General features: G+C 42.9%; 9 protein-coding genes across 9 annotated transcripts; 5 read left to right on the forward strand and 4 right to left on the reverse strand.

Annotated features, from left to right (window-relative positions):
* Window positions 1-939: 939 nt before the first annotated feature.
* On the forward strand, window positions 940-2,514 carry PCOAH_00036870 (Dihydroorotate dehydrogenase (Fumarate); the record flags this gene model as incomplete). Its single annotated transcript, XM_020060478.1, has 1 exon — window positions 940-2,514. One exon carries the CDS (start codon window positions 940-942, stop codon window positions 2,512-2,514), a length of 1,575 nt encoding a protein of 524 aa, XP_019915888.1.
* A 350-nt stretch (window positions 2,515-2,864) lies between these two features.
* Window positions 2,865-4,298, reverse strand: PCOAH_00036880 (Bcs-1 like protein; the record flags this gene model as incomplete). The annotated part of the gene is made up of 1 exon (XM_020060479.1): window positions 2,865-4,298. One exon carries the CDS (start codon window positions 4,296-4,298, stop codon window positions 2,865-2,867), a length of 1,434 nt encoding a protein of 477 aa, XP_019915582.1.
* A 2,244-nt stretch (window positions 4,299-6,542) lies between these two features.
* On the forward strand, window positions 6,543-8,060 carry PCOAH_00036890 (Uncharacterized protein; the record flags this gene model as incomplete). Its single annotated transcript, XM_020060480.1, has 1 exon — window positions 6,543-8,060. The coding sequence occupies one exon, from the start codon at window positions 6,543-6,545 to the stop codon at window positions 8,058-8,060; it is 1,518 nt and encodes a 505-aa protein (XP_019915967.1).
* A 698-nt stretch (window positions 8,061-8,758) lies between these two features.
* Window positions 8,759-10,133, reverse strand: PCOAH_00036900 (Uncharacterized protein; the record flags this gene model as incomplete). The annotated part of the gene is given in 2 exon segments (XM_020060481.1): window positions 8,759-9,275; window positions 9,292-10,133. 2 exon segments carry the CDS (start codon window positions 10,131-10,133, stop codon window positions 8,759-8,761), a joined length of 1,359 nt encoding a protein of 452 aa, XP_019915914.1.
* A 2,296-nt stretch (window positions 10,134-12,429) lies between these two features.
* Window positions 12,430-14,023, forward strand: PCOAH_00036910 (Uncharacterized protein; the record flags this gene model as incomplete). The annotated part of the gene is made up of 2 exons (XM_020060482.1): window positions 12,430-13,496; window positions 13,618-14,023. 2 exons carry the CDS (start codon window positions 12,430-12,432, stop codon window positions 14,021-14,023), a joined length of 1,473 nt encoding a protein of 490 aa, XP_019916060.1.
* Window positions 14,024-14,307: 284 nt separating this feature from the next.
* Window positions 14,308-16,137, reverse strand: PCOAH_00036920 (Uncharacterized protein; the record flags this gene model as incomplete). Its single annotated transcript, XM_020060483.1, has 1 exon — window positions 14,308-16,137. The coding sequence occupies one exon, from the start codon at window positions 16,135-16,137 to the stop codon at window positions 14,308-14,310; it is 1,830 nt and encodes a 609-aa protein (XP_019915673.1).
* Window positions 16,138-16,911: 774 nt separating this feature from the next.
* PCOAH_00036930 (Uncharacterized protein) lies at window positions 16,912-18,186 on the forward strand (the record flags this gene model as incomplete). The annotated part of the gene is made up of 1 exon (XM_020060484.1): window positions 16,912-18,186. The coding sequence occupies one exon, from the start codon at window positions 16,912-16,914 to the stop codon at window positions 18,184-18,186; it is 1,275 nt and encodes a 424-aa protein (XP_019915819.1).
* Window positions 18,187-20,778: 2,592 nt separating this feature from the next.
* On the forward strand, window positions 20,779-25,827 carry PCOAH_00036940 (SAC3/GNAP family-related protein; the record flags this gene model as incomplete). The annotated part of the gene is made up of 6 exons (XM_020060485.1): window positions 20,779-23,212; window positions 23,400-23,749; window positions 23,882-24,145; window positions 24,278-24,756; window positions 24,873-25,058; window positions 25,713-25,827. 6 exons carry the CDS (start codon window positions 20,779-20,781, stop codon window positions 25,825-25,827), a joined length of 3,828 nt encoding a protein of 1,275 aa, XP_019915972.1.
* On the reverse strand, window positions 25,599-26,645 carry PCOAH_00036950 (Geranyl-geranyl transferase; the record flags this gene model as incomplete). The annotated part of the gene is made up of 1 exon (XM_020060486.1): window positions 25,599-26,645. One exon carries the CDS (start codon window positions 26,643-26,645, stop codon window positions 25,599-25,601), a length of 1,047 nt encoding a protein of 348 aa, XP_019915589.1.
* Between the last annotated feature and the right edge of the window lie 81 nt (window positions 26,646-26,726).

The raw sequence follows: 26,726 nt of genomic DNA on the forward strand, positions 1-26,726 counted from the left end.
TTTTTTTTTTTTTTTTTTTTTACCCTATTATTTTCCAAATGAAAAAAGTGGGGCGTATGTTGTTGTTATATGTGTGTGTGGATGGATGAGGTGACTCTCCGTCCGGCTTTTGTCCCATTTGTGCAGCTTTTCTTTTTGAGCTCCCCATGTGGTGCCTTTTAACTTTTTAACATTTCCCACTTCCCCCCCATCCTTTTGATTTACGCTCCACACTACAAGGAAGAAATGTTTGGGTGGTATTTGTTACCACTTAGGGTGACGGCGCGCTGATCAGTCGTAGGTATGAGGCAGCTAAGATGGGTGTCACTGACCCGTTAGAGGTTCCCCCCGACAGAAGTACTGCTCTGCGGAATGGCACATCAGTAGAAGCATATGCCATGTAGGCACACATATATAACTATTTTAAAATGATTTCCTGGAGGGGTTTCCAAACGATTGAACAAATATGAAGTTGCCTGGGTAGGCGACAAGTGGGGCCACTTAACAAACGCAGGGCCATTTGGAAGGTGGCATCCACCAAGTTGGGTAGCCTTTCCATTGTGTTAATCCACTTTGGAGGCTCCTCCCACCCAAACACACAAAACACTCTCCCATTTTATCGAAAAAATAAAATTGGTACCGTTGTAAGTGTTCTGTTTAGTGTATGTTCGGTAGGTAGGATTTTTTTTTTTTTTTTTTCCTGGTGGAAGTTTCTTTTTTTGAAGCATATTTAGTCGGTCGTTTTATCTTGTCATCGATTGGGGAGGTGACGCTTCTGCACATGCAGGGCATCCAAGCGAAACTGTAAAAACGTCGAAGAGGATGACCTCCCCGTGGGGGGAATTTGCCACGGAGCTTTTCCGGACGAGTCAATTCCGTTTGGTTAAAAAAGGGAAAAAAATAAATTAGCATCGGAATAGGGCTCTAGCGTCCTCTCAGTACAGTTTGTTTTTTCCCCCCATGCTGCGGCATAACTGCTTACGCGCCCAGTTGCGTGCTGCGGGTGGTAGCAGTTTGGGAAGCCTTTGCCGGGTAAATAGGAATGACGCCAAATGGTACGGATACTACGTTAACCATGTTATAGGGGGAGGAACGTGCAGATCTATCACAAGCGAATGCATGAAGAGGCACAAATTATTCATGCAACATGTTCGACGCTTCGGTGATCAGTCCAATTATGCGACAGCGGGGAGAAGACCCCCCCCAAGTGAAGGAGACCAAAGAAAAGATGACCCAGACGTAATTCGAACAAACAACAGTGAGAGAAAAAAACAACTGGAAGAGGAGATGAAAAAACTGCATGATGATATAACAAGGGAAAAAGGGAACCACAAAAAAGTTCTACTGTTAATCTTCACATGTGTAGTAGGCTTATACATGTACTTCGAATCATATGACCCTGAATTTTTTCTGTATGATGTTTTTTTAAAAATTCTTTTAAAGTATGTGGACGGGGAGATGTGTCACGATCTTTTTCTCCTCATGGGAAAGTACAACTTGTTGCCATATGACACAAGCAAGGATAGCATATATTCCTGCCCAGAAATAAAAGGGTTGGAATTTATTAATCCTTTTGGAGTCGCTGCGGGGTTTGATAAGAACGGGGTGTGCATTGATGCGATACTGAAGTTGGGTTTCTCTTTTATAGAAGTGGGAACCATCACTCCTAAACCACAGAAGGGAAATGAAAAACCAAGAATCTTCAGGGATGTAGAAACGAGGAGCATTATAAATTGTTGTGGATTTAATAATATTGGGTGTGATGAGGTGACTTTAAATTTGAAACGCTTTCGAGAGAAACAGAAGACAGACAAACTGCTGCAGAGACATTTGGTTGGAGTTAGTTTGGGGAAGAATAAGGATTCCCCTGATATTTTAGAAGACCTCAGTTACTGCATCGCCCGGATTGGAAGGTACGCCGATTATATAGCCATTAATGTGAGTTCCCCCAACACGCCTGGACTACGTGACAATCAGCAATCGGAGCGTTTGCAGGGAATTATTCTGCGGGTGAAGGAGGAGGTAACCAAGTTGGACCAGGGGAGTGATGTTATGCGTGACGGACCCTGGGTCAACACGACCAAGCGAAGGCCCCTCATCTTCGTGAAACTCGCCCCAGATTTGCAGGAAGATGAAAAAAAAAAAATAGCAGACGTGCTTCTCAAAACGCAAGTCGATGGGATGATCATTTGCAACACCACCACGCAAAAATTTAACATAAAAAATTTCCAAGACAAAAAAGGAGGAGTTAGTGGAGAAAAGTTGAAAGACATATCAACGAATTTTATTTCACAGATGTATAATTATACGAATAGGAAAATCCCCATAATTGCCTCTGGGGGGATATTCACTGGAAAAGATGCGTTGGAGAAAATTGAGGCGGGGGCATCTGTATGTCAGCTGTACTCATGTTTGGTCTTTAATGGAATGAAGGCGGCTGTGCGGATCAAGCGTGAGTTGGACCACTTGCTTTACCAGAGGGGGTACTACAAGTTGGAGGACGCCATTGGGAAGGCCCACCGGGGGGGCAAGTAGGCCGTTCATCGGTTCAGCGGGTCAACAGTGCGTGTGTGAAGGAATTTTTTTCTTTGTAGCCATGCCATGCGAATTCCATTCGTGTGTAAGTGGTTCGTTTACGATCGATTCGTGTGTATGTGACTCTTGTTTGCCGCATATGTGCCCCCCTGAATGGGCCATCTTTACACCTTAGCACTTTTTTAAGCGGTAACTTATTCCTCCACGTTTAAGAGCACAACTATGGAGAGGCCTCCTCCTGACACGTTTCCAATTTTGGCACAAATGGAAAGGGGGCAGAGTATCACCCTTACGACGCACCAGTGTTATAACGCAGTGCTATTCAACAACTTAGCCGCCGTACGAATTGATCATCCTTGCTGTGCCCCCGCCTTCTGCGCGTAGGTCTTGACCCAGTGGCGGGCATTCTGAATGGTCTTGTGTGGATCATGTTTTGAAAAAAGAAAAAAGGACTGAATTTCAGCCATACTCAGGTGGAAGGACTCAAATATGGTTGCAAACTCCTTGGCCATATCCTCATGTTCGGGAAAAAAACGTAAAAACATTTTCCTATACTGATAGGTGTTGGCATATGGTATAAATATTTTTAGGTCTACCCTACCTGGTCTGATGAGGGTACTTGGAAGTCTCTCTATATTATTGGTGGTCATAAAAATGATCCTCTCTTCTGTGGCGACGATGCCGTCCAGAGCGTTAAGGAGTCCACTGTAGGAGACGCCTAGCGTTCTTATGTTACCACTGTTGAGTAGCGAATTTGAAATGGTGGATGCGGTGGAGGAGGACGTTTCGATAGGGGAGTCTACCCTTGCATTCGATTCACTCGGATTGGGGAAGACAAAGTCAATGTCCTCCAAAATGAGAATCGTTTTAGGAGGCACCGTGGCAAGCAGGTGGATAAACCTGTCATCCGTTAAGTAGACGTCATTCACGTTAATGGTGCAAATATTAAAATCAAAGTGACCAGCCAGAGCGGCTATGAGACTGCTTTTTCCGCACCCAGGGGGTCCATGGAGGAGATAGCACCTTCTATAGGGTATCCCTTTTTCAATGTACCATTTGCTAGAATTGAGAAATGTGTCCAGATCGTTAATTATATGCTCACTCAGATGCTCCGGAAGGATAACAGAATCTACCGGCCTCTTATTTTTTGGAGTTCCGAAGGGTCTCCATTCATGCCCAAACGTTTTATATAGTAATGTCTTCCCTTCTTCTTTTTTTTCTATGTACAATTTTGCATCTGTTAAAATTTTTGAGAAAATATTTTTGGACCATATGAAGGTGCTGAGTTTTATGTTTTCGAATGGGACAGATCTATTCACATCTGACGTCATTGTCTTCTCTCTACTACGCTCAATGAATATGAACCGGTTATCGTATATGAGTAGGTGATTGCCTACACTTGGTAGGAAGGAAAAGAAGACCGTTTTTTTATTTTTGTCATTTAGCATCTGTGTTTTTAAGCTCAGGTGTCTACTGATTATTCCCTTCTTTACGATGTATTCTAGAACCCAATAATATGCACTATCGTTGATGGTAATTTCTAGAGACGTGAACATATTTTTTTTCACTGCATGGTACATGTAGCTGTTTAGTCTGTTTGCCACTGTGACGAATGCCCCTACGGAGATGATACCGACGCCTGCACTGAAGTACTCATTCTTTGTGATGTTCTTAAAAATGGATTCTATGAACCCGTTTCCATTTTCTGTGTTTCCGCTGTTTAGTAGGTTGGGTTGCTTCTCCGCGGTGGTCTCGTACCCCTTGTTCATCATAAGCTTCTGCATCTGTGCTAAATCGTGTGCTTTAATGAAAATTGGGGGGGATCCTCCTAATCGGGGGGAAGTTTTCTCCCTTGTTGGTGATTATCCGAGGTGCCACTCCGCTCAGATGTGCATTTTTGCTGATTCCTATTTTGTGCTTTCCTCTGTTTGGTTTGTTCGCATGGTTGCCGCTTTGATTCGTGAGGAACCCCATTTGTGGTAGCCTCCGTTGTTGCTTTTCCAGCGGGAGTGTCACGGCGCATTTGCATAATTATTGTGCACGTTTTTTTTTTCACAATTTTTTTAAAATTACGCATCGATTGGTATGGCATATAATTTCATCAAATTTTATCGTGTCGTGTCGCCCCTGCATAAGGGAAGCCACCCCACTGACAACAACGGAACGGCAGTGCGGGTAGATCATCCCCCCTCCTTTTGGTAAATTATTCTTCCCCACCGGGAAGAAACTTAATAATGGATGTAGAGTTCATTGGGGGGAATGCCTTATACCGTAGTTGTTGCAGCGATGAGTGTGGATCTAGGCCTTCCTGCTGTTCCTCCTCACCAATGTTATTTTTTTTCTTCATTTGGTGGGGTCCTCAGATGTATAAGTATGGAAACACGTGCGGATTGTGACGCCCTATTAATGCACATACGCATGCACGTGTGACCAATTCGACAGGGCCTACGATGGAAATGCCCCCAAGAACGGAAGTGAGCCGAGGTGGCGATTTCTTTTTTATATGCCGACCCTACCATTTGAGTATTCCCGTTTTATGCGGCACGGATGGGTCATAAGGAGTGGTAACATGGAGATCGACTCCCAAGGGGAACACCTGCCGTGAAGACAATTTTTTGGTGCCCTGATGAAGTGGAACAGTCTCCTCCTGGGAGTCATCCCTTTTTGTGGGTTGCATGTCCTCCTAGAGCGGCTTCCCTCTTTTGACCGCTCTGGTGGGAAAGCAACCCATCGAAGTGAACCTCATTTGTGAGTGACCCTTTTGTGGTAGCACACATTAAGGTATGCGTTGTGTGCACGGTGACTGCGGCGGATTCGAACGACTACACCACATGTCGCACTGTTAAAGGAAGAGAAAAAGAAAACCAAACGGACCCTTTAGATGTGACACCTCTGAGTAGTTATGCAGCAGCAGAGACGGTGCTATGCCACAAATGAACAAGTCTCTGCTTTTTTTTTTTTTCTCATAAAAGGATATGTAAGTACCGTTGTGATGGGTCTACAAAAGCGTTTTCAATTATCTTTATGGAGCTGATTTTCGAAAATGCAGTTTTCGCCACCTGTTTTTTTGCTTCTTCAGGGACGATAAAGGCGACGATGGGGGGAGGGTAGTCCGTCGTCCGTAGTTCTTAGCCCGTAGTTTTTTTTTTTTTTTTTTAAAGGGGGTATGGGGGAGAATCAATCCTTTGTGTGAAATTGATAAGGGATAATTTCTCCCCCGCATTTTCATGTCGCTTTCATTTTACATCTCCCCCCAAGTGAACCCTCTTTGTATGCGCGTGGACTACATTTACAGGGGGGAAAAACACGTCCCTTCATACGTATGATAATAAAGAGGAGGAAGGAATGTTTCCAAAGATCAGTTCGTTGAAGCGTTTTCGAATGATTAAAACGGGGAAGGAAAAAAAAAAAAAAAAAAAAAAAAAAGGAAGGTTCGGGGGGGCGTAAAACATGCGCAGCATTGTTGAAAATTGGCACCAAGGGGAATTTCCTTTTTTTTTTTTTTTTTTTGCATATATTTTTTTGGCTTTATTTATTAATTTTTTTCGCACTGCATAGCAATGTGGGCATGTTAATACGGGCATGAAAGGTGAAAAGATGCACGACGACAGGTCACGGGTCAATGCTCATGGAACATTCTTACATAGGAGCATACTTGCTATCCATGCTTGAAAGAATTGCCCGTTCGTTCGTGATTGTACCTGGCGAAGGAACCCACAAGTGGTGAGAGGGCGCATTTGCTGTTTGAGCGAAAGGGCTGCCGAATGGGAATTGATACTACCAACGGTTGTTCGTTTGAGAAGGGCCATTGATTTGCGCAACAAAGGAAGGGTGACTCTCATCGTATAGACTAGTGGGAAGAAGAAAAAAAAAAAACAGTTACCCACGGTACGTACGAATATATGTTCATACGTGCATTTGTGTGAAGGCTGTTCAACCGAGGGGTAAATCTGTGACGTCAGTACGAGTGCCTCCTCCGCCGGGATCACAGTATTCTGCTTGAGTCGGCCATTTTTGTTGGCACCAAAATGGAGGGCAACCGGAGATACAACATGCAGGATAATTACAACATGAGCATGAACGGCGGCTATGAGGCGGGTGCAAATTATTTCGAGGGTGCGGGTGGGATGCACAACGGGTTGTACTACAACAGCTATGAGGACGATCGAGGGGGAAATTTTTCCATGGGAAGAGGAGGAGGAGGAGGGAATGCTTACATGGGAAATAAAGGGGGGGGAATGATGAGGGGTGGTGGTGGTCTCCACGGAGGGAGAACCGTACACAGTGAAAACCCCCCACCGAATGCATTATATAGCAGGAACTTTAACATGAATAGTAGCCCAAGTTACAACACAGGGGGGTACAACACAGGGGGTTACAACACGGGGGTGTACAACACAGAGAGTTACAACACAGGGGGTTATCACCCCAATTATAACGACTATAGTGGGATGAATTATCAAATGGTTAGTAACAGCGCAAGTGCGAGCTACCCAGGGAATATGATGAATATGCCGCCTTCTTCCAGTGCGTACCCAAGTGAGGAATACGTACTGGATAGGAAGGCAGCGAAAATACTTTATATACATAACGTAACGAGCAGATTAGCAGAAGAGAATTTTATATATAGTCTTTGTTCCGTGTATGGAAATGTAGAATCCGTTAGTTACATGAAGGGGAAGAATTTTTTCATTGTAAAGTTTGAATCATCCGATGGTGCCTTCAGTGCATACAAGTATCTACCTACTCACTTTAAAAGTATACACTTGGAGTTAAGAAATGAATCCAGGAAAATAAGTTACTTTAATGAAAAGGCCAACAGTAATAAATATATTTCTCCGAATATATCTGAGAAGAAATTCCTTTCGCTCAGTTTAGAAAAGAGAGAACAGATTATGAATATCAAGCAGAAAGAACTGCTTCGCAAATGTAAGGAAAAATTGAATCAGTACATTAACATGTTTAACAATAAGAGTATAACTGAGGAGACGAAAGAGAAGCTCAAGTGTCTTATCGACCATTTGAAAACAAGGATAGAATCACTGAACAATCAGTGTGCTGGGCACCTTCTAGGGGGGGACTCCTCTAGTGTCACTTCTTTTAACCAATATGATCAGGGCCCTTCGGGGAATGTTACCCAGGGGGACCTCACCGGGGGAATCCTAAACAGGAACAATAATCCAAGCGGTGGAAATTTTACCAGCGGGGGGGAACTAGCAGGAGTGACAAGCATGACAGGCGTGACAGGCGCGACAGGCGCGATAGGCACGACAGACCCTATGAACACCTCCAGCACGACGATAAAAATAAACTCCATGAGTACCATCAAAAACAACGAACAACTGAGCAACTACATTGCACAGAACAACTCCATTTTCCTGAACAAACATATTTCCTACTTTACTTTGTTTTCCTTTGGAGAGAGGTACGCTATCATAAAATACAACAACGAGAATATTGCTCGAAATGTTTTTAAAAACTGCAAAATGTATAACATAAATGTGGAATTCGTGCAGGACGACGCGGATGGGCAGGGGGGCACTTAAAGTCCTGCCGCACCATCAGCAGAAATGTCTTAAACGGAATCCAGTATCGTGGCGTTGCACAATGAACAATGTGCATTGTACTCAATTGCGGTTTTTTTTTTTTTTTTTTTTAATTGTAAAATAGGGGTGAGTGTGTGGTGGATCGATTCCTTCGTCATCCGTTTCGAAGGAGCAACACCAGCGCACGTTTGATTAATCCTTTTTTTCCCAACCCTTTGGACATTTTTTTTTTCAACCTTCTGGCGATTTGCGCTCTCTACTTGATAACCATGTTGTTGCGCGGGTGTTCGCCCGCCCTCTCTGCGGTGCATTTCGCCTGTCGCCATGTTACTACAACGTTACTCCAACGTTACTGCTACATGTTGACGACGCCTTCCTTCAATTGGCCCCTTTTGTGTCTCTACACACCCACATATGAATTGCAAACCGTAGCGTAGATCTAAGGAAAAGTTTGCGCATGTTTTCCCTTCGTCCGGTTAACTGCGGTAGACATAAAAAAATGTTGCGAAAAAAAAAAAAAAAAAAATACAAACAGGACGTGCTAGCCATAATGGTAACTCAAACGATGTAGCTAAGAGGGTCCCCCCACAGAAACAGTGTTAAATGTATGCACACAAAAACTAAAAAAAAAAAAAAAAAAAAAAAAAAAAAATAGCTAGTTCGTTTTGTCACATGTGTGTATACCATGCGGGGGAATCTCACAAACAGGTGTACATATTTTCAATCGACTTGAGGTTCCTACTTTTTTCCCGTTTATCCTTGTCAATTTTTTTTTTTGTTTTATCTTTCTTTGGCTTCCCTTCCTGTACTATTCCGTTGTATACAATTTCGTGCAGGTGGCTTCTCTGGTGGAAGGTTATCTGCATTTGCGCGTTTTCTCCATCAGGGTGGTGGTCCAACGGTTGGTCTGTCGACTGATCGGCCGTTTCGCCAAGCTGTTCTTCACCCGTTGGGATGGCCCCCCCGTTTTCCAATTCATCTGCGTTGTCATAGGAGAGCCGCTGAATGAAGGGTGGGGCACTGTTAAGCTTTTCCAGTAGGATCTGTTCTTTTTCTCTTTTGCTGATCAGATTTTCTGTAGTTTGCACGATCGTGTCGAGGAGGACTCTGTTTCCTCTTATATTTCTTGATGCATCATCAAGGATGTTTTTTTTTTTTTTTTTTTTTTTTCCTTTTTTTATTTCGTAGGTTAGCTCCAAAGCCACCCTTACCTCCCTTCAAACGGAATAACACATAGATGTCCAGAAATTCATCCAAAATGTTTATTCCCGTTTTGTTGTCGCTCTTTTTAATTAATATGATGCTTCTCTGCTGGCAGACATTATTTTCGCTGTCAGGAATGTGCACTTTGCTAGTATCACGTGGGGAGGGTTTCCTCGGGCAGTAGTATTCCTCACTTGACTTGGCCTTGAAGTGGTTTACTTTGCCTTTAATTTCTTTGAAGTAGAAGGAGTTGTATGAGGATAACTTTTTTTTCACCTCCTTTTTGTATTCACTTGTTATAGTTCCAGCAAGGTTTAAGTAGTGGGTTGAAGGTCTACTTCCCTGGAAGGGGTGCTCATCACAGTTGTGTAGGAATCTTTTCGAGTCCACTAACTTGTCTCCATTTGCACTCGTAAGAATGTTAGGCATGATGCCGTGGTGAGAAATGTCTTTTTTTTCATTCATGAGTGGGTTGTTTCTTTTCATTGCGTTGTCTAGGAGGACGGTCTTGGGGAGGAAGTAATCAGCCCGTGTGGCACAACATGCGTTATCACTGTCTTCCTCGACGCTCCCATCCAAAAAGCGGAGGAACCTTTCCTTTACGCTTATGTTATTCAATATGAGTAACTTTTTTGTTATCGTGAAGACGACGTCGAGTTTTTTTCTCTTCTTCAGAAAAATGTATTTTCTATTTATGACCAACCGGAAGCGTTCAATTGGTACGTCAAAAAGTAGGTTAATTAAAATGTAGAAAAAGGCGCTTGCGTTTTTTTCAATTATTTTCCGCTCGTATTTGCTCAGGTACTCACTGATCTTTATTCGCTTGTTTACGATGTTGTTGCCGATGTGGATAATGTAGTTGGACGTCATCTTGGGCGGTTCGAATGGGAAGGAGATCTCCTTTTGGGTATCGCTTCCGATGGAGTGATCTACCCCTGGAGGGAGTAACAAACTGGCGCGCTAACTACTTGCACAGGGTTACAAACACACACGTGGTTAGAGGTGTGTGGTTCAGGAACTCCTCTGGGTAACCACTCAGGGGTAGGGTTCCAACGCGTAGTTCTTCAAACGGCTATGCGCACCTGCACACATGAACTTATTTTACGGCAAAAAAACGAACGCTACAATTGGGAGTTATCCCTGCCCACGCACGCAACTGAAGTGTTCGATACGTGGTGGGAAAAGAAACTCCACAGTGATGAATTCAACAAGGTACAAAAGTGTGCATACAATGGTACACAATTGCGATGTAGTTTTTTTTTTTTTTTTTTTTTTTTTTTCCTACCACATCCGCTTTCCGAGCTGGTCATACGGAAGAAAATACATCAAATGGGTATATACTTGGAGGAAAAAAAAAAAAAAAAAAAAAAAAAAAAATATACGGTAGGATGCTCTCTCGTCACAAACATCAATTTTGGATGCCCCTCGGAAGGGCTGTTCCAGTTTGCGAAGTCTACAGGTATACGAAGGGACGACCAAAAAAAAGGCAGACAAAACAAGAATGTGAAAAAAGTAGAGATAACGGAAAAAAAAAAGGGCGCACTTGCTAAAGTTAACACGTTTCCCAGACGTCAAATCACTGAGCAGGTGCTCGTGTCTGCCATGTAGCGTTTAGTTAAATTCACACGCATGTTGGTGCAGGCATGTATAGTACATATGGACCCTCTCCCGGAAAAAGACGTTTCACTGCTCATTCAAATAAAAGAGTTTCTTGTAAAGTACGGGGCTGTGTTTGGGCAAGGTTCCCAATGTTCTTCTCTTTTGCTGGGGTACTGGGACACGGATCTCCACTGCCCCCTGTTGTTTAAGCACGCTCCCGTTTTGGTCTCTTCCTTTTGAAGTGAAAATGTACCTTCTCGGTATGGCAAACACAAAAGGAGCAGTAGTGAAGGCTGCCCAAATGATGGGAAAACAAAAAGTGAAAGAAGTAATACTGTCGGATGTTTACTCGTTCAGTGAAATTCTTCTTCGGAGTGGGGGGAGGTACTGTTTGCCCTTTTCTTCTTGTATACGCCAGATGGGTTAAAAAAAGAGGAAAAAAAAAGGGCAGCTTTACGAGGATTTTTTCTCCTTAACTGGGAAAGTTTTGCTGAACGTAATGGGGGGGGGAAAAAAAAAGGGGGTTATTTTCTTTTTATTATTTTTTGTTTTTTATGGTACGTAATGTGAGTTCTGTTGGGGGCGGCTCGGGTCCGTTGGCACTGTGTTCAGTTCGGTTCTTCAACTCGGTTTGCGAATTTTTTTTTTTTCCCACCATACTCTTTGCATATATTTTTTTTTTTTTTTTATTGCCCCTGCGTCCTTTTTGGTTAGCCGAATTAATCTTTCAGAAGGGAAAGAAAAGGAAAAGGCCAAATAGGGCAAGGGTGTTTTTTTCTTTTTTTTTCTTCTTTTCCATTTTTTCTTTTTATTTTTTCTTCCCTTTTTTTTTTTTTTTTTTTTTTTTTTTCCTTGTGTGCCCTTGTGCGGAGAACAAACGCAATGGAAGGGGGCAAAGGCATAATTGTTCTGGAGTGACAGTGGAGGTGGAGCAGAGTCCGCCGGTTGAAAATCTCTCCCATTGCCATTTAAACGTTTGGGGTGAACAACTGCTCAGTCCAACAGGCAGTGGAATGGGGAGAAGCCCCCCAACAGATCGCAACCAGATCCTTGGTGAAACAATTATGCACACTTTGTGGCTGCACGGAATTGCAAAAGTACGCATGTGCAACTTACCTCCATTTTGTGAAGCACCAGAAAAGGTTTGCTGACCATTCCGTGGGGGCAAAGGTTTAGACGTTCTCGTGTGTACTTGTTTGTATTTTTTTTTCTGTTCATTTTCGCTTTTTTTGAAGCCGAACAGGGAGAGCGAGTTACAGCCTCACTCACTGCAGTTGTTCCCATTGTACACACCACCCTGGGGAAGAAGAAAGAAAAAATGTGCTTCCTCGAAGCAGTTGCCAAGTAAATTTCTTGCCTACGTGCAGAAGAATTTGCACCTCCGTTCATGTGTCCTTCCGTGTGATGCAGGATAATCCTTTCTCTTCATCCTGTGCGGCCAGACTTTGAAGAAGGAAGATTTGGGGGCTTTCTTTTTTATTGCTTTACGATTTTTCTTCCCCCATGAGAACGCACGAGGTGTTCATTCGTGTCTTCACACCAACCACGCAAAAAACGACTGAGCCAAATGACACGACGTAACAGCCGCTTCATCAAATTGACCAGCACGAATAAGACACAACATGGGACCCCCCCTGGGGAGATAAAGGGGAAGAAAAAGGATTTCCCCATACCGTCGTCCTGTTCTTTCGGCGTTACCCCACCGAACGAGTTGCAAAAAGGGACAGGGAATAAGGCGAAGAAAAAAAAGAAAAAAAAAAACTCAAATCAGCAAGGTAAAGCTAAGGATCATCCCAACAATGAAGATAAGCATGGGAGCCATCCCAGTGGTAAAAATCTAGACAGAACTGGTGACGACCCTGTTGTGGGTTCCCAAAAAGGGGAAGAGACAATTGACCAGACTGATTCGCCCAATGAGGTAGGGCCAATAAAGTCTCTACAGAAGGAAACCATTTTAAATTACAAGGAGAGGGAAGAACTGCCACAGAATAGCGAAACCCTACTGAGAGGCAGCAACAGTGGAGAGCAATTCAACGTGGCACATGGACAGGGTAACCAAACCAGCAGGTCCCTTGACGGAAGAACTAGCCTACGCAGTAAGGTACGCAGTGATATTAAGAAATCAAGCGGAAGATGCAGCAGTAAAGATGATGAGATCATCGTGCCGGATAGCACCACAAAGAAGGTCCTAATCGAGGGAGGTGTCAAAATAGTGAAAAGTGATCTGCGTGAGGGTGGGGTAGGAAATGAGTTGAGCACCCCAGAAGGGGGCGAATTGAATGAACCCAAACTATGCCAGCTGGACTCACCCGAACTGTGTGAATCGGACCCGCCAAAAGTATTTTCGTGGGACCCACCAAAGGTAAATGAACCCTCCGCCCGTTCAACGGACAAATTGGAAAAAGTCGAATTGGCCAAAGAGGAACCCCCTCCCCAGTATGAAAAGTACAAACGGAAAAAGAAGAAAAAAAAAATAAATAAAATAAAGTCCAAGTTATTTAGAAAAAGTGTCCTGTACTCCAATTACTCCGACCCGGATATTCTGACCGCCCTGAACCAGACAAAGTTGAATTTGAGTTTTTACCAGCGGGAGGTGGACGATTTTTTGAGCGTCATTAGGAATCTGCAGGATATGTAAGTGGGGGAAAAACATCCCATGTGTCACGTTTAACGTTTCTGTTTTCGCTTCGTTGGAGGAGGTAGATTGAGGCACATTCTCATCATCCGTGTAATGCTTCTTGTCCCCCCTGTGCAGCGTCCTGGTCGAGCGAGAAAAGTACACCGAGTTGAAGGAGATGCTCAAATACACCACGGAGGAGATCGAAAAGGAAAATGCAAGACTCTATCAGGAAATTGATTCCTATAAAAAAAAATATAACAAGCTTAGGAGGGTCATATCAAATATCGGCTATGGTATTTTCTTTAACCTACATAATAGGGAAATGTCCACGTGTAGCAGTAAGGGTGATATCGACTTGGAGGAGGGTTACGAGGAGGAAGGACGTGAAGAATACAGTGCACAGGTGAACGAGTGTGAGTATGACTATGTCATGGTGAACGAGACGGTGTGTTCAGCGAACGGTGGGAGCGTTAAGGGTAAATGCGCCAGGAGGGGGAGGAGCGGCAACACCTCTTCGCTGTTGAAATATCTCGATTTTTGACCCACAGTGGGGTAACCGCGTTGTTCCCCCCTTTTTGTATCTGAACATTTTTTTTTTTTTTTTTTTTTTGTGTTTTTTTTTCCCCATTTTGAAACTGTCTATCTGCCGATGCAGCGAATGCTCTCCATTTGATAAAATTTTTTTTTTCTTTTTTTGGCACTTGAAAAGGCACCTTGGGATATGCCATCGTGAAGTGTTCCTAATGGGACATGCTTATGTTTGGTTATCTGACCGGTGGGTAATGTTCCTATCCCGCCTTACACTTTTTCTGGATGCAATCCTGTTCACACGTATTGATCATCCAGGTGGGAGTACAAAATGCCTTGTAACTTTTGCAGGTAGAAATTTTTATACTTGGGGGGTGCGTCCAGCAGCGGTTCGATATCATGTTGAATTTTCTTAAACAGCTGGCTAGCCAAAATGATGTCTTGGTTCCCGTATAGGTCCTTTTTGCTGAACAGGAGTCGTTCCTTTCTCTGTCTGAAGAAGTAATTCACGCTAATGTTTAATTTAGCAGAGGAGCAAGTGTGCCGATCAGACGTCTGTCCTTCTTTTACGTCTCTGTTAGAATTTGCGTGATGCTCATGTTGGACGTTCCCCTCTGAATGAGGAGGCCTCCCTTGGGGCGCTTCCCTCGAGGGGGATTCAACATTATAGGTTCTCCCCTCTATATCACTAACGCGAATGCCAAAATGATGTTCCAAAAAATGTTGATAATTTTCTAAATGGCTGTAGTGTTGTATCAATTCTTCCTGCGTTAAATCACTCGGCGTGTTTGAAGACGCTTGGTTGGGGTTGTCTGGCAGGGGGGGATTTCCCCATTGGGGAAGTAATTTAACTTGGGGTCTGTTATCTTTGTCACGGGGATACCTCCCCATGAGATGTGCATATCTTCCTGTCTTCAGACGCGTAAAATGGTTCAGAATTTTGCGATAATTTAAGGGGAATTTCCGCTCCCATTTGTTTTGCGCAGCAAAATGGACAGACTCCTGCTCCGTCTCGACGCGCAAAAGCTGGTGATAGGATCTGTACTTTCTCCTCACGTAGGTATGTGCCGGCATGTTATAAACGTAGTGCAGCCACAGAGAGGGGATGAACAGAATGTCACCTTGGTACAGATCCGCCACGAGGGCATATTTACAGAGTACTTTTTTCACAACCTTTTCCCGTTTAGTGAGTTTTTTTCCTATCAAAATGTCGAACAGATTGTAAGGTGAAGAAGAATTCACGATTTGAAAATATTTTATAAACTTTGGAGGAATTAGTAAAATTTTTTTCCTTCCTTTTACTTGAATGAGGAAGTTGTCTGGGATGTCATAGTGGAGCCAAATGAAGATATTCGTTTGGCCTATTCTTAAAACGGAGGAGAAAAACTCAAATTCGTCATGCGGGGGGTAAATCTGTGCAGGCAGGAAAAAACTGTCTCTGATGAAGTGGTTCATTTTTTTGATGTTCGAGACGTCCTTAAATTGGTTGGTCCCCAGGGATCTGTAATAGTAATAACGTTTTTCACCATCTATTCGTTTATGCTCATTATGATCCATTTGGTTGTCCCTTTCCTGGTTTGTAGCTTCCACGGTAGGGTGGTGCGGAGGCAAGTTGTGCTGTCCCTCCCCTGCTTTGCACAACAACAGGCAGGCTTCCTTTCCACCTTCATCATACCGAAGGGAAAATCTGCTCTTCTTTCGATCTTCCTCTCCAATCAGTTGTATAAAATTTGATAAAGACGATAACTTGTAGCGGAAGTTTTTGTTTATGTTGTTGAGAAATTTGCTGGTACTTATGTGTATGCTCACTTTCGTGTTCCCTATATGTTCAATGACATTTTTGTTGCTGTACGTTTTTGTGCAATTCCCAATTTTATGGCCCAGGTTGGTTATAATGACCGGTTTATTGGCTACATAGTGATCGTTAAAAAAAGAATCTGAGGATGGGGAATGAATATCTGCATCCTTCACTGGAAGGCAGACTCTTTTCACTTTTTTTATGTTATATTTGTTTATCAGTTTTTCAAAAAGTTTAGCTGTTTCCACTTCGTCTGGGCTGATACGTTTAACCTTCTTCTCGACCAATTGGCAGTACTCGTGGAAGTCCTCCGGCATTTGCCCCATCATCCTCTCAGCATTTGCGTGTTTTGCAACATGGATGGATTACATTTTTTTCTAACCTGCGCTCCTTTGAACTCTGGGCAGGGTTACACCTTTTGAAGTACAACTTTTTGCTAGCCATTTCGCTGCAACTTCAATTTCACATTTTGGCTATTTTTTTTTTTTTTTTTTTTTTTTTGCTGACCTGTTCAGGTTTTTTTTGTTCACCTAGTGCAAGCTCCGCCGCGTCGGTTTTATTTTTTATTTTTATCCTTTCATTTGGCTCTTTTATTTCACCCCGTGGTGCTTACGCGAAATGGTGAAATGCACAGAAGAGCCCGTGAGACAACGCATTCTGCGGTAAAATTATACACAAACGATCGTAATGTACAATTATTCACGTCGCTCAGAATGCAGCAAACCTGGGAGGGGGTTTACTGTCATGTTTTTGTTAACACCATCAGTGAGTTAGAATTCCCTATTGCACGCTCCGCAGGACATAGGTGGACACCCGTGTGGATCTGCGCATGCGTGTAGGCAAGAACAAATAGTTTTTTTTTTTTTTTTTTTTTTTTTTGAACATAGCACAACAGTTGTATAGTAGGAAGTTTTAGTGACAAATCCAAAGGGCATTATTTGAAGAGGAAATTTTATTCGCGAAGGGCGGGAAAGAAAAATGGAAGAATGCTTTTTTGTGTCCATTTAGCGGCGAGTAGATATCCGCTCGGAGCGTACCTCCGTCATTGTTGCTATCTGCGTGACTTTTTTTAGCTAAATAGATTTAACAAAACAAAAGGTCGAATGAGTTGGTCCGTTTCGCCAGGGAGTTATACGTCCAATGGAGAAGTCCTTGCAGGGACAGGAACAAATGACACTGTGCACATTGACAAAGCGAAATATTTCGGAGGTCTTAAATTAGGGAACATTCACCGGGAAGGTGCCACTGCCGATGAAGCAGTCTTCCCACTTGGGCAGGAAAATCCAGATGACAAAATAACTAACTGGGAGGGACAAGGAACAAGGGAAAGCAGTCAGATAAGTAGAAAGCTGGTCGACCTTTCCATCCACAAGAACGTTTTAAATTTGTATTTCCTGTTTGACAAGGACAATGTTGGGCGCATTGATAAGAAGTATGCCTGCTATGTAATTCAGATGATTTACAAAAATGATGCGAAATTTATGGTAGAAAATGTTAAGTTAAATGGAGAAGACGCGAGGAAAGGGCAGGCATTTTTCTGCACCAAGTCCTTCGCAACCCTTTTACTAATCCTCTTGAGGGAAGTATCCGCATTTCAACCTGTGGGCGAGTTTATAAAGAAGGAAGATTTTATCGATGTTGTGACGGAATTGGTAAAGACTAGCACACAAGATAGGAATAGACATATGTACGGAATGATGAAGTACCCACAAAATATGATCACCAAGTTTTACAGCTATGTGCATTATTTGAAAGAACTGGATAGTGAACGAAAAAAGAAGGAAATCAAAATTAAAAAAAAGACAAAGGAATTGAAAAGCATATTCTTCCTGGATGACCAATTAGTAAATGCCGATTTGGATACTCACATCAAACATTTTAACGAAAAAAGGAGAAAGAAGTTACAAAACATTAAGATAGAAAGGGATGCGCGAGAAATGAAAGAATGCACATTTTACCCAGAAATTGCAAAGAAACCATTATATTTGTTAAACAAAAAATTTGAGACAAAAATGAAAAAATTATATAAAGGGAAAAACACGAATGGGAAGTACACCCCAATTGGGATAACCTACGACATAGACGATTCGATTGAGAGGACGTTGCATTTGCCGGAACGTGTCTCTTTCAAAAGTGATTATGCGCCTTTTACAAATATTACCGATTTGCAACATCTGTATAGGGAAAGTAATGTCCAATCGGAGATCCAACTGAAGTATATAATTCACCAGGGGTACACAAAACCGAAGAAAATACACTGGAACGATACGCTTAGGAATAAACGAGCCGTTTCGCTTAGGGAAACGGATGAGGATCTTCTACAGAGTAGGGAAGATGTAATGCAAAGGGCAGCCAAAGGTGAAGACCTACACGTGTAAAATAATTTATGTCATTTTGCGCCGTAAAATGTGTGCAAATGGTAATTAAGTGCAAATTAAAAAAAAAAAAAAAAAAAAAATGCACCATTAGGTTCAATTTGCCTGACCAGTTCATAAATAAATTGAACGGAAATGGTACGCATTGCATGTGAATATGTCTCTGGTCCGAATTGTCCACAGGTAAGGTTCCTGATATAAACGCACAGGTGGAACAATAATTTCGCAGTTTTTCCTTTGTATTTTGGTTTACCCTTTGTTTGGGTGTCAGTGCTGTTAGAACATCACAACAGCATCAGTGGGATTGCCTTTTTTTGTGTTTCTATTTGGTGATCATCTTTGATTGATACAGTTAGGGGTCTAAATAACTGTAAAAAATGCATGTACAATTTGGATAAAAAAAAAAAAAAAAAAAAAAGAGCTAATCAGCTAGCTACGTACACACTGCGTACCGTATTACCTGAACTCTAAACTGTTCAACATGGTGTTGCATATTTAACATTGCGGTAGTGGGACACATAAACGGAAACTTTCGTGATAAAATGTGAGACCATGCAGTAGGAACAAATGCGGACGAATAAACCTTATGCACATGCCAAACGTTGTACTATTTTATGATTGCCCCAAATTACGTAGTAGGGCAATGAAGGAATGCTTTGTAATGGATGGTGTAGCACGTTGGGGATGGGGGGAGGCATCTGTTTGTACAACTTAACTGATTGTTGCAAGCGAAAGAATGAGTGATGAAAATGCATATATCGTCCCAACAACTATTCACGTGGGGAGTTTTTTTCCTATTTGGCGATATTATCAATTTGTGCACGCACTCAAATGAGTTGCAATTTTGTAAGTGTTGTGTATTGACGAGGGTGTCTTCAGCGGATACACATTAATGCCAAGAAAAAAAAAAAAAAAATTAAGATCATGATTTGTGCCACAGTTCCTACTTGCAATTCGGTATACGTACAGGGGGAATATGTTAATCTGCTTACAGTCGATGCGCACTGTAGGCGGGGAACCCTCGTTGTAAACCTCAACCAAAACTAAACCAGAACAATCACACGCATTCATCAAAGTAGGTATGCAGCTGGTGGAGGGCGAAAAGGTGAGAAAAGAGGAGTTGCATATTTTTTATAATGTACACACATTCACAAAATAGCTAAACTGCGGGATGGCAAGGTCTGTTGTAATCCTTCCATGGCACCTTTCTTTGCGCACTCCAATTCTATTTGTGGAAAGACTTTCGAGACGATGTGGGAAATTTGCCTCAATTCAGTAACCCCGGAATGGAGACACACAAACTGCGGTGGGAAGCGTAGCCCTCCTTTGCGACAATGTAGAAACATGGGGGTAGTTCATAGAAGGGGTAAGCATTAAAACGTACAAGTGGGTGGTAGGTCTATGTATCCTCCTGTACACACGTAGGCGCGTGTGCTATGTATGCAAATGTAGGCTCGCCCATGTATGTGCGCATGCTCTGCATAATTACATGGGTTCTTAAACGGACAAACGACTGTCTCTGTAACTGCCAACGGAAAGGTGCCAGGTGCATGCTCTCATGAACATATGACTGCATATACACAAAAGAGGGGGAAAAGCCAAATACACGTTAAAACGATCTGGCGAAGTCTCTATGATGGTACTTTCTTTTGTCATGCTTTTGGGCAAATTGGCAGAACGCTATACTTATTTTCATGGCCTTTTTATCTAGCGCCTTTTTTTTTTTTTTTTTTTTTTTTTTTTTCCAAAACATTCCTGTTAGGCAATTAAAAAAAATAATTTTTTCGTTTCTCTTTTTATTTTTCAATTTTTGTTCGTTTCGTTCCTTTTTAATTTTTTCCCTTGTGTTCGTTCGTTATCCCTCTTGTTTTGTTTGCAATTTTTTCTTCCCCTTCGTCGTTCGTTTTGCGTTTTTCGCGTTTTTCCTTCTTTGTTTCCCCCGTTCTTTTAGCCTCCCCTATATAACCCCCTCCGTTCATCGTTTTACGCTGTTCCCAGCTGTTTGCGCCCAATTTTTAAGTGCGTATTTTTCCTGGGCGCGTCGGCTTTGGCTACTACAAAGATATATCTCCCGTGTTTCCCTTCACTTCATTGATGAATTAAGATTTTTTTCCATTTATATAAATGCTGCTCCTGGGCGAGCGTTTACTTCGTGGAGAATTCCATGGGAAATTAAAAAAGTAATTAATTATGCGAATGCGTTTGCGGGGGGTATTGTACAGAATTTGAGAGAGTTTACATAGGGGGGCATGTGAACATGTGAAGATATACACATGCACGTGTGGATAAGCATAGGCGCATGTAGCACGTGTGGATAAACGTATGCGCCTAGCAGCTACTGCCTTGTGTGCATAGCTTCTGAAGAGCCGACCCCCAGATGGGTTGCAAGTGCAGGCAGTGATTTTGCCAAGTTTGACAGAGGATAGGCACAGTAGAACTTTTTGTCAAGTTGTTATTGTTTTACCCCGTTGGATAGATTTATGTCCTTTTTGTGTGCGTATGAAGGCACATGTAGTTTGTTCGTCCATCCCCCATCCGGCGTGTGGTAAGTGACGAGAAGAGGTGTCCGCATATCTCCCCCCATAGTGGAAAAGAATGAGCGGATTGAACAGACGTGGTAGTAAAGAGGAGGGAGGAAAAAAGGAAGGCGCCGCATTCAACACTTCAGGGGAGAGTAGTAGTCTGTACCAAACAAGTTCAAAGGAAGGGAACAACAACAAGTATTTGTATAATAATGCGAATTATGGAGGGTACGGCGTTTTAGGAAGCGGGTTGAGTAGCCTGCAAAATTTTGGCGCATTGAATAGTTCTCACAGTGTTTATCCAAATGGATATCAAAGTACCTACCCTGGTGGTGGTTACCAAAATATGGCTTACCAAATGGGTGGGTACCAAGGGGGTGGAAACCCAAGTGGAAGTTACGCAAACTACCAAGGTGGTAACTACCTTTACAGTAAAAATGAGAATTATTTCGAAAATTATAACAACTATGGGGATAGCGCCAGTTACAGTCATTCAAAGGATTGCGGAAACGTAGGGGGTGTAGCAAAAGGAAGTAACAATAGTGGTAGCGCGAAAGAAGTACCTGAAGAGGAGGCGAAATATGGGAAAAATAAGGACCCACTATCCAGTAACGTAAATAACGACGATAAGTACGTAGAAATGTACATTAACAAGGTGAAGGAGATATACTACTTTCACGTGTTTTACCATTACCTAAAGTTGGGGTACCCAGAGAAGGAGGCCTCCATGGAATCGAAGAAGTATATTTTCATAACATTGAGTAGGTATTTTCTGTTAGTCAAAAACGCCATTTTATCATCACCAGAGTCGATAAAGCAGATAAATAATTGTGTGTGTTCAAATTTGTCCTACTACCAACAGCAGACAAATTTGCAAGAATTTTTACTCAATCAGCAGGTCAATTTGCAGGGCATGAATTTAGGGTCGTTAAATATAGGGAATATAAATTTGCCTTTAAGTGACCATGAAAAGTTGGGCGATTTGTCCAAAGTTAACTCTGGTGAGGTTGGTCCGGGGGAACTCCATAAGGGGGGTTCACCACAAGGGAGTAGCTCGACTGACATGCAAGGTGGAGGTAACCCAAACAACAATGTTTACAATTTTAAAGCGGAAAAAATTAACAATATGATAGACTCTATCGAAGAAATGAAAAAATTGAACAAAAATAAAAAAGTGAATAAGTACAGTTTTGATGAACAGACGAGTGGGGCAGGGGAAGAAGACAATAACGGGATAATTCACGCTGGTAAAAATGGCAAGGATTATTCCTTTAATAATAATGAGGAGGCGAAAAAGAAAATAAGCTTTACCTTAAACAGGTCGAAGAATAAATTGTTTCAAATGTATAACCGGGTTGGGAATGACCCTGGTAGGAGGAATGCCAATGAGGAGGTCGACATGGGTAGTAGACATTTGGGTGATGAAGGTAGGAACAACGGTTCGAAGGTGCAGGTTGGTGTGTATTCCTCCAGTGGAGTTATAACGCAGGATAAAAGTCACCTCACAGGGAACAACTTTGCTAATATGTTCCCTTATGATCAGCAGGGTCGTCGTAATGAGGGTAGTGGCCCATTGGGTGGTGGTGCCATGCCCACTAGTGGAAATGACGTTACGGAGGGAGTTCAAATGAGGCAGGGTCCAGGGAAGAATGACGCACACGGTAGATTTGGCCACGACCTGGTTGGCAGTTACTCAGGTGGAGACGAACCAACAGGAAGCAACAACGATTATTACAACAGTCAATCGGTGAAGGAGAACGATGAAGGTGTATTGAACAATAAGTACAAAATGAATGGTGCATCCGGTTTTAGCAGCGTGAGCGGTATGCTGCATGGGAGGGACATTAACGGGAATGATCAGAAGGGATATGACAATGTTAGTTACCCCCCGTATGGCAGAGAGGGTAATTCTCATTTGTTCCCAAATGGGATGAATGTGAAAGGCAATTATGAGGCTAGTAGTAATCTCCTTGGCCGAATGGGTCATCGAGGAGGGGAAGGAAAAGAGCAGTTCGCGCCAAACGGTAAGCAGAGGTATGACGTGAACGATACAAATCGTGTGACAAATCAGAGCGTAAGGAAAGACATAAGTGGGAAATATAGAATGCAGAAGGATGGCACTATGGACGGTGACGACATGAACAGGGGTAATCGGGCTACCTACAACGATGGGGACTACGAGGGGGATAACCTGGGCAGTGGCCTTTATAGCAGCGCTAGTAGCAGGTACCCCCAGGGTGTGAAAAGTCACAAGGCAACCCTGGAGGAGGACCCCCCTGATGAGGTGAAAAAGTGTGACACCTTTAAAATGTATATAAATAACATACAGGAGGAGTTTAAGGAGGAATGCAAGAACGCCGAGTTTGCGAAGATCCTGAGGGAGTTCACAAGCAGACTAATGACATGGAACCGGAAGAGAGGGACGAACACGAGGTTCTGGAGGTTCAACGTGATGCCAACGAAGGAGGATATTTTTTCCATGGACATTCTCTTTTTCACGCGCAGAAGTAATTTTCTCATCCGTTTTACACGTACATTTGCCCGTTAATATGTGCGTGTATAACTGGGGAGTGAATCTCCATGGGGGCAATGGCTAGACCCCGTGATGTATGCCCTTCCCACGTTTTACTGTTCCATGTTTACTGTTACATGTTTACTGTTACATGTTTGCTGTTACAATTACCCCCTCTGTAGAAGCGAAAAAGCGATACGCGATGAACGATGAGGACAACGACATGGAGTATGGCATCACTTTCAGTGACAAGAAGAAGAAGTTAAGTGCAGAGGAAATCGAAAGTAGGGATAGGAGATTGGAAAAGTATGGTGATGTCACCAAAGGGAGGAAGAACGAACAGTTGGACAATTCCTTTCACATCGATTACAACGGATCGTACGAAATGGATCAGAGTGATTACAACACGTTGGAAAAGTTACTTGATAAGTACAACTTTTCCAGTTGTTATAAGAATAAGAATTTCGTGGGGTTGTGTAAAAGCATTCAGAAATTTTTCTTCAGATTGACGTCCCTCCCGGAGCGGAAAAATGTAACTACGTGGTTGTGAAGGCGCATCGTAGATTTGGTCGCACGTTGCATAATGTGTGTATCTGTTATGTTATAATGTAGCATGTTATAGTGTGGTATATTTTGCTGTGTTTTGTTTGGCACCTTCCCGCAGGTGAGGAGCTTCTCCGTAATCAAGTGCACCTACGCGTATGTGCTGCACAAGTACAACCAGGACAGGAACTACAAATACATCAACGAGCAGTTCAGGTCCATGCGGCAAGACATGAATATCCAGAACATTTTCCATGACGACGTGATTAATATATACGAGACGAACATCCGTATTTGTATCGTGAACAACGACCTCTTCCAGTTCCTGCAGTGCATCAATAAGCTGTTCGAGTTGTACCAGCGGCTGAATATAAAGAAGTCGAAGGTAGGGGGAGGGGCGTTCCCGTTCGTTGCATCGTTGGCCCGATCAACGGTATATGTGTCTATACAGTGCAAATGTGTCTGTACATTGCAAATGCTTGGATTCACGTGACTGTTTTCCCCCCCCCATGTTTAGGTCGAATTCCTCTGCTACAAACTCATCTACCTGACCCTCCAGAACATGCATCAGGAGTTCCTCGTGGAATACCTAACGCTCAGCGACGAGGAAAAGAACCACGAAAACGTGCAGCTCTGTTACTACCTAAACGAGTGCATCAAGAATAAGATGTATTTAGTAAACGTTAACATGGTGTCTCCCTTAGACGACGAGGTCAACCATTTGTATATTTACAAGAGGGTATTTATAAACGATCATGTTTTAACTTATCTGCCTAATCTCATGGGGTTAAGCGAAAATAGAGACCTTAACGTGAACATGGATTTGCTAACCGAGTTTGTGAAGGAGCACAGTGAAGTGAAGACTGAAGAAGTGGCAGAATGTTTCTCCAGTGGAGGGGTGAAGAAGGACGTCGTTAGGATGCCCTACCTGACAAACTACCTGATCGTTTTGTTCCTGCCGAAGTACAGGCTGCTGGCTCTGATCAATATATGCATGTAAGGGATGCAATCAAGGTGGTGTTACACAACTTGCCTTTTTCATATTTATATGCACTGCGTCCACATGGCTGCCACAACTTTTGTGTGATTTCTTTTCCACCCCTGTTTCGCAGGACCAGCATCAAGGTCGGCCTCTCCACCCTGACAAGACTGCTAAACTTCGAGAACGACGAAACTTGTCTGAGTTTCCTCGAAGAGGTAAACACCATCATGAAAAACAACGAAGTGATCAGTAAGCCCTCCCTGGACAACCTGATGAAGTCGCCCCTGTTGAAAAATAAATACATTAACCATATCAGGTGAGGAGTGTGCAAAGGGGAGAAAAGGGGAGAGGAATCATATTTTCGCTGAAGTGGTATAAAATTCAGTACCCCCGCGTGGGGGGGTGTCCCTTTTTTTATATCAATGCGGACGTGCACTGAATTGAATGTGTTTTCCCCGGGTGGACCATTCTTTTTCGTGGTTTAGTTTCTTCTCCCCCGTTTAACCATTTTTTTTTTAATTTTTTTTTTTTTGTGTATATATGTGTATGTGTGTAATTCTGCCCACACGTGTGCATAACGTACATGTGACGAGTGGCGATTTACCAACTTAAACGGAATGACTTGTTTTGCCCTCCCGCCCAGTCGATGAGGGCACCGTAGGGCGTGTGCATTTATGGCACCAATTAGGTCACAAAAAGTGAACAAAAGGAAAACGTGCAAAATTGAAAAAAGGAAAAAAAAGGGAATGCTCTGTTAATATGCAGGTAGGCACTTCCTGTAGGAGTAAATGGGGGACCCTTTCACGCGACTGCCGAGTGAACGGTTAAACCCCCCCTTGTTCACGCCCCTTCTTTTTTACCACGTTTCCACATCATGATGGGGTAAGCCCCTTTCCTTGACAACGTCGAGAGGGATTGCATACACGGGGTGCACTAGTCGGAGGTCCAATCTGCCGTCTGCTCCGTGTAGATTGTCTATCAAGCTGAGTGCAGCGAGGCCGAAGAAGGTGTGGCAAATATCGGGGAGGCAATCTGGATTGTCACTTATTCCACCAGTATTTAAATTTTGGCACAAAAGGATATAATGTTTTAAGGCGCCTTTATTTACCCATTTGTATTTTCCTAAAATAATTAGTGATGAGTATATCCACCATGCGTAGCAGGTGTCGGATAGTTTTTCTGCTCGTCCATTGAACCCCCCACTATTTGTTTGTCTTAAACTTAGCCACTCTCCTACTTTTTGTTCATTGATCAGATGTAGTTTTTGAAGTAGAAATAGAGTTACCACTGCACAGAAGACGCTGGCAGCATGGGGTTCATTTCCGCTTGTCCAAGAGAATGCATTTTGGCAAATGGCATAATTTGTTAAAACGTAGGATGCAATTTTATCTGTAGATACTAGATTTAGGCGGTTTAGGATGGTTAGGCAGCTGACTGCACTGCATGCAAAGCGAACGTCCACTTCTCCCCAAAAGTCCCCCTTAAAGGAGCCATCTTCATTGAGCAGGGATAAGATATACTCTGTGGTGCAATCTGCTATGCTCTTCGGTGAGTTACCTCCTTCATGCGTATGATTAAACGAATGGAAGTGCGGATTTATTTCGTTAAAAGGGTGGTTAAGTAAGAGGAGAGACAATATCGCGTGGTGCGTAGCTATAATATGGGAGTCATGATTTTTGTTGTTGCTGAAGCCCCCATCGGGATTCTGGCATTGCAGAATGAAGTTAATGAATTCGTCCTTGTTGTCAATTTCGTGGGACAAAATTTTACATGAGCATATGTAGTAGAACACGCCACGCATCTTCATGGTTTCGTTGAATATGAGTTCTTCTACATTTGTTGTGTCGGTGTAGGTATTCAGGTAGTGCAGGTGTTTGTCTTTTACGAACTGAATTTCGTCCATCTTTTGGTCCGGTGGGTGATCTATTGGTGGGAGTTTACATGGGGGGGGTGTTCTACGGATGGACGTTGCGGGTGGAAGTGG

This window comes from Plasmodium coatneyi, chromosome 11 (genome assembly GCF_001680005.1).
Source record: "Plasmodium coatneyi strain Hackeri chromosome 11, complete sequence".
Classification (NCBI taxonomy): domain Eukaryota; phylum Apicomplexa; class Aconoidasida; order Haemosporida; family Plasmodiidae; genus Plasmodium; species Plasmodium coatneyi.